We start from the raw sequence: 6,753 nt of genomic DNA, 5'->3' as shown, positions 1-6,753 counted from the left end.
CTGAGGGGAGGGGGGGGGGGGGGGGGGAAATCACACATTCTTCAGATCTTCATTCTTCTCTCACATTCCTTTTAGAGTAAAAACGTAATTTAAATTTTAAATCTTTCCGACTTGTTTGTTGTGAAATTCTCAGACTCAGGTGAAGGAAAATGGTTTTACTTAATGATTTTTCACTTTGTAGAGAAGAAACTTGAGATCATTACCAGGGTGTGCCGGAGTGTGCCGCAGCAGGCCTCATTCACTCTGGCTCACCGATCGTTCCGTACCCCAGTGTGAAGGACTGTCTCAGCCACCCGGGGTGTACAGGTGCTCCATGCAGGCAGCCTATGGAAATTAATGAGGTGGCTGGCTGCACTGACCTTCATGGACCTTCAAAGACCTCCATGGCTCTCCACCGACCTCCATGGCTCTCCACCGACCTTCGAAGACCTCCATGGCCCTCCACCGACCTTCACAGGCTTTCATGGACCTCCAAAGACCTCCATGGCTCTCCACCGACCTTCGAAGACCTCCATGGCCCTCCACCGACCTTCAAAGACCTCCATGGCCCTCCACCGACCTTCAAAGACCTCCATGGCCCTCCACCGACCTTCAAAGACCTCCATGGCCCTCCACCGACCTTCAAAGACCTCCATGGCTCTCCACCGACCTCCATGGCTCTCCACCGACCTTCGAAGACCTCCATGGCCCTCCACCGACCTTCGAAGACCTCCATGGCTCTCCACCGACCTTCAAAGACCTCCATGGCCCTCCACCGACATTCAAAGGCTTTCATAGACCTCCAAAGACCTCCATGGCTCTCCACCGACCTTCGAAGACCTCCATGGCCCTCCACCGACCTTCACAGGCTTTCATAGACCTCCAAAGACCTCCATGGCTCTCCACCGACCTCCGAAAGACCTCCATGGCCCTCCACCGACCTTTACAGGCTTTCATAGACCTCCAAAGACCTCCATGGCTCTCCACCGACCTTCGAAAGACCTCCATGGCCCTCCACCGACCTTCACAGGCTTTCATAGACCTCCAAGGCTCTCCACCGACCTTCGAAGACCTCCATGGCCCTCCACAGGCTTTCATTGACTTTCAAAGACCTCCATGGACCTTCACAGACCTTTACAGAACTCCACAGACTTCTACGAATCTACATAGATCTTTGCAGAGGTCCATGGAGGTCTGTGAAGGTCGTCTGATCTGGGCAGCAGCTCCAGGCTAGCGAGGTCTGGGCAGCAGCTCCAGGATAGAGGGTGCAGGGTCCGGGCACCAGCTCCAGGCTAGCGGGTGCGGGGTCTGGGCACCAGCTCCAGGCTAGCGGTGGGGGGTCCGGGCACCAGCTCCAGGCTAGTGGGTGCGGGGTCCGGGCACCAGCTGCAGGCTAGTGGGTGCGGGGTCCGGGCACCAGCTGCAGGCTAGCGGGGTCCGGGAACCAGCTCCAGGCTAGCGGGTGCGAGGTCTGGGCAGTGGCTCTAGGCTAGCGTGTGCGGGGTCCAGGCAACGGCTCCAGGCTAGTGAGTGCGGGGTACAGGCAATGGCTCCAGGCTAGTAAGTGCGGGGTACGGGCAGCAGCTCCAGGCTAGCAGGAGCGGGGTCTGGGCAGTGGCTCTAGACTAGCGGGTGCGGGGTCCGTGCAACGGCTCCAGGCGAGCGAGTGCGGGGTCCGGGCAACGGCTCCAGGTTAGCGGGTGCGGGGTCCGGGCAGCAGCTCCAGGCAAGCAGGTGCGGGGTCCGGGCAGCAGCTCCAGGCAAGCAGGTGCAGGGTCCGGGCAGCAGCTTCAGGCAAGCAGGTGCGGGGTCCGGGCTGCAGCTCCAGGCAACCGGGTGCGGGGTCCGGGCACCGGCTCAAGGCTAGCAAATGCAGGATCAGGGCAGCGGCTTCAGGCTAGCGAATGCAGGATCAGGGCAGCCGCTTCAGGCTAGCGGGTGCGGGGTCCGAGCAGCGGCTCAAGTCGGGCGGGACTTCCTCTGTGGCCCCAGTGGCTTCCTCCCTGGCTCCACGTCAGGTGTCCAATAGGATCGCCTGATGTTTTGGCCGATCAGGAAACAGATCTCACACCTGCTTCCTGATTGGCGAGCAGAAGATTTAGTGTGAAATTAATTCGCTATCATCACACAACTGGGTGGGATCGGGACGCAGTGCTCTGTGTCCCAAGCCCACCCTTTTTTGAAGCCTATTGGAGACATAAGATTTATATAACAAGGGACTGTTCTATGTCAGATATTTTCATTGAGCTTCTTCCATGTATAAAAATAATAGAGTGTAAGCTCCTCTGGTACAGAGACTGGTGTGACTGGCTCAGTGATCTCTGTACAGCACTCCAGTATATGTCAGAGCTATATAAGTATATAATAATAATAATAATAATAATAATAATAATAATAATAGTGTGTGACTGTGGGGGGACATTAGAGTGTAAGCTCCTCTGGTACAGAGACTGATGTGACTGGCTCAGTGTTCTCTGTACGGCGCTCCAGTATATGTCAGCGCTATATAAATCTTTAATGATAATATAATAATTGTGTGTGAAAACATTTGCGTTCCTGTAGGCCGCACCCCATATAATATACCTGCACTGCACACACATCTTATTTTGTTGGCATGGAATGGGTGGAAGTTGTTTGTAGAATTGATCCGTACAATCTGCAGCGCCAGCGCTCCCGGGAACGACAGAACATTATTCCTGCCGCGGCTTGTCCCAAACATCACCAGTACTAATACCGTGAACACATAAATTATCGGGGTGTCTGGCACGGGGCCCGCTCTGTGGAGGGTGGTGGTGGAAAGACAAGGGAGCGTCTGTCCTATCACCTCCTCCTGTGAACTTCAACAAATATATACAAATCAGATTGAAACAAATAATCTTTTATGACTTAATAACAATGTAACCAAAATTGAGATTGCTATCAGATTGCTCTGCCCAGGATAGGGGGGGGGGGGGGCGGGGCTGGAACCGGGGAACACCGGATACATCTTCACGTACACATTCTGAACATCGGCCCGTTGTCATAAAATCGTATTTTCCGCCATGTTTAGCTTGTCGGTCAAAAAGGAGCAGGAGTTTGTTTTTTGGCGTCAGCTTTGTGCATTGCGATTTTGACTCGATTGCAACCGCGGCAAAATTGCACCGTGATTGGGGAGCGATGGCATCGCAAACGTGTCACGCATTTTGCAGCAAGATGGGCAGCATGCAAGGGAGTAGTCTGTATCCAGACAGAGGTTGACCCAGCGAGTAGGCAGGAGAGTAGTCAGTATCCAGGCAGAGGTCGAAGGCCGGCGGCAGTCAAGAGGATAGTTTGTATCCAGGCAGAGGTCGAGGCCGGCGGCAGTCAAGAGGATAGTTTGTATCCAGGCAGAGGTCGAGGCCGGCGGCAGTCAAGAGGATAGTTTGTATCCAGGCAGAGGTCGAGGCCGGCGGCAGTCAAGAGGATAGTTTGTATCCAGGCAGAGGTCGAGGCCGGCGGCAGTCAAGAGGATAGTTTGTATCCAGGCAGAGGTTGACCCAGCGAGTAGGCAGGAGAGTAGTCAGTATCCAGGCAGAGGTCGAGGCCGGCGGCAGTCAAGAGGATAGTTTGTATCCAGGCAGAGGTCGAGGCCGGCGGCAGTCAAGAGGATAGTTTGTATCCAGGCAGAGGTCGAGGCCGGCGGCAGTCAAGAGGATAGTTTGTATCCAGGCAGAGGTCGAGGCCGGCGGCAGTCAAGAGGATAGTTTGTATCCAGGCAGAGGTCGAGGCCGGCGGCAGTCAAGAGGATAGTTTGTATCCAGGCAGAGGTCGAGGCCGGCGGCAGTCAAGAAGATAGTTTGTATCCAGGCAGAGGTCGAGGCCGGCGGCAGTCAAGAGGATAGTTTGTATCCAGGCAGAGGTCGAGGCCGGCGGCAGTCAAGAAGATAGTTTGTATCCAGGCAGAGGTCGAGGCCAGCGGCAGTCAAGAAGATAGTTTGTATCCAGGCAGAAGTTGACCCAGCGAGTAGGCAGGAGAGTAGTCAGTATCCAGGCAGAGGTCGAGGCTGGCAGCAGTCAAGAGGATAGTTTGTATCCAGGCAGAGGTTGACCCAGCGAGTAGGCAGGAGAGTAGTCAGTATCCAGGCGGAGGTCGAGGCCGGGGTCAGTCAAGAGGATAGTTTGTATCCAGGCAGAGGTTGAGGCAGGCTGCAGTGAAGAAGATAGTTTGTAACCAAGCAGAGGTCGAGGCCGGTGGCAGTGAAGAGGATAGCTTGTTTTCAGGCAGAGGTTGAGGCAGGCTGCAGTCAAGAGGATAATTTGTAACCAGGCAGAGGTTGAGGCAGGAAAGTGAAGTAATTGGTGACCAGAGGTCTAGGAAGGCGGCAGTCATGAAAATAGTCTGTATTCATGCAGAGGTCAAGGCAGACAAGTTGGTGACCAGGCAGAGGTCGAGAAAGGTGGCAGGCAAGAGTAGTTGGATTCCAGAAAGAGGTTGAGGCACGTGGCCGGCAAGAGAGTAGACACTATCCAGGCAGAGGTTGACACAGCGGGCAGGTAGGAGAGTAGTCAGTGTCAAGGCAAAGGTCGAGGCAGACGGCAGTAAAGAGGATAGTTTGTATCCAGGCAGAGGTCGAGGCAGGCAGCAGTCAAGAGGATAGTTTGTATCCAGGCAGAGGTTGAGGTAGGTAAGAGTAATTGGTGACCAGGTAGAGGTCTAGGAAGGCGACAGGCAAAAAAATAGTCTGTATTCATGCAGCGGTCAAAGCAGGTAAGTTTGGTGACCAGGCAGAGGTTGAGAAAGGTGGCAGGCAAGAGTAGTTAGATTTCAGAAAGAGGTTAAGGCAGGTGGCCAGCAAGAGAGTAGTCAGTATCCAGGCAGAGGTTGAGAAAGATTTTAGGGAAAAGAACAGTCTGTACCAAAACAAAGGTCAAGGTAGGCCTCAGGCATGAGCGCAGTCAATATCCAGAAAGGTGTTGAGGCAGGCGGCAGTCAAGAGGATAGTTTGTATTCAGGCAGAGGTTGAGGTAGGTAAGAGTAATTGGTGACCAGGTAGAGGTCTAGGAAGGCGGCAGGCAAGAAAATAGTCTGTATTCATGCAGAGGTCAAGGATGGCAAGTTTGGTGACCAGGCAGAGGTCGAGAAAGGTGGCAGGCAAGAGTATTTCAATTCCAGAAAGAGGTTGAGGCAGGTGGCCGGCAAAAGTAGTCAGTATCCAGGCAGAGGTTGAGAAAGGTTTTAGGCAAAAGAACAGTCTGTATCAAAACAAAGGTCAAGGTAGGCCTTAGGCATGAGCGCAGTCAATATCCAGAAAGGTGTTGAGGCAGGCGGCAGTCAAGAGGATAGTTTGTATCCAGATAGAGGTTGAGGTAGGCGGCAGTCAAGAGGATAGTTTGTATCCAGGCAGAGGTTAGGGTAGGTAAGAGGTGACCAGGCAGAGGTCTAGGTGCCAGTGGCAAGCAAGAGAATTAGATTCCAGAAAGAGGTTGAGGCAGGTGGCCGGCAAGAGAGTAGTCAGTATCCAGGCATATGTGGGGGTAGGTAAGAGAGTAATTGGTGACCAGAGGTCTAGGAAGGCAGCAGGCAAGAAAATAGTCTGTATTCATTGCTGAGGTCAAGGAAGGTAAGTTTGGTGACCAGACAGAGGTCAAGGCGGGCAGCAACCAGGAGGATAGTTTGTATCCAGGCAGAGGTTGAGGTAGGTAAGAGAGTAATTGGTGACCAAGGCAGAGGTCTAGGAAGGCGGCAGGCAAGAAAATAGTCTGTATTCATGCAGAGGTCAAGGCAGGCAAGTTTAGTGACCAGGCAGAGGTTGAGAAAGGTGGCAGGCAAGAGTAGTTTGATTCTAGAAAGAGGTTGAGGCAGGTGGCCCGGCAAGAGTAGTCAGTATCCAGGCAGCGGTTGAGGAAGGTTTTAGGCAAAAGAACAGTCTGTAGCAAAACAAAGGTCAAGGCAGGCGGCAGGCATGAGAGCAGTCGATATCCAGAGAGAGGTCAAGGCAGGCAGCAGACAAGAAAGTAGTCAGTATCCAGGCAGAAGTTGAGGCAGATGGCGGGCAAGAGTATAACACATGAGCATGCCCAGTTCAGGGCCACATGCTCATGCACACTCCCGCTACGCATGCAACCAGCCATTGGCAATGAGCCATGAACCAGTGTGGACAACGTGCTGCATATGGCCCAGGCAGGCCATGCCCCTTGGCTGTGCAGACGCAGACCCTAGAGGGCGGTAGCGTGGACTCTTTCACCATCTGGCTTGGTATTTTTGATATTTCTACTTTCTGGGAACCTCGGGAAGCCAGCTCAGCGAAGGTTCATGGATTTTTCCTTGTTGGGATGACGAAGGGTTAAAGTCTCAGCGCTTCTCTGATGTCTCGACTTGGAGATGTGACAGATTGGACGGGAAAACGTTGCAGCTGATGGAAAATAAACCATTAAAGCCGCATCACACACACCCTGACAATTACCGATGAGGCGCGCCATGCCTGAAAATGGTGCCAGACTGATCAGGACGGGCAGAGCCGCCTCGGCTGAACCCGAGACAGACAACGACACCGACTGCACAGCAATGAGAGCCGAACTACAGAAAACCGACTGGACACGGGGGGGGGGGGGGTCATTTTCCTTCTGGCAATCTTCTTGTGCACCCGGCGGCCTCCCTTGGTTGCAGCTCCTCCCCACTCACTGTGGCCCCACCCACACACAATGGTGCATGAGAGGGAGGTTGCACAGCATTGTTATGTCATGACTGTACAGGATCTTGAGGTATCCACTGTCTCGGTAGTGTTAAAATCGTGTACAGGTCAGCAAATGGCAGAG

The 6,753-nt window shown here is 53.6% G+C and overlaps 1 protein-coding gene across 1 annotated transcript; it reads left to right on the top strand.

Annotated features, from left to right (window-relative positions):
* Positions 1-403: 403 nt before the first annotated feature.
* Positions 404-1,213, top strand: LOC120914629 (repetitive proline-rich cell wall protein 2-like). Its single transcript, XM_040325313.1, has one exon. The coding sequence runs from the start codon at positions 404-406 to the stop codon at positions 1,211-1,213; it is 810 nt and encodes a 269-aa protein (XP_040181247.1).
* The last annotated feature ends 5,540 nt before the right edge of the window (positions 1,214-6,753 follow it).

The sequence above is a fragment of the Rana temporaria genome, chromosome 9, assembly GCF_905171775.1.
Source record: "Rana temporaria chromosome 9, aRanTem1.1, whole genome shotgun sequence".
Lineage (NCBI taxonomy): Eukaryota > Metazoa > Chordata > Amphibia > Anura > Ranidae > Rana > Rana temporaria.
Note: the sequence above shows the minus strand (reverse complement) of the source record. Positions and strands in the feature narration are given on the sequence as shown.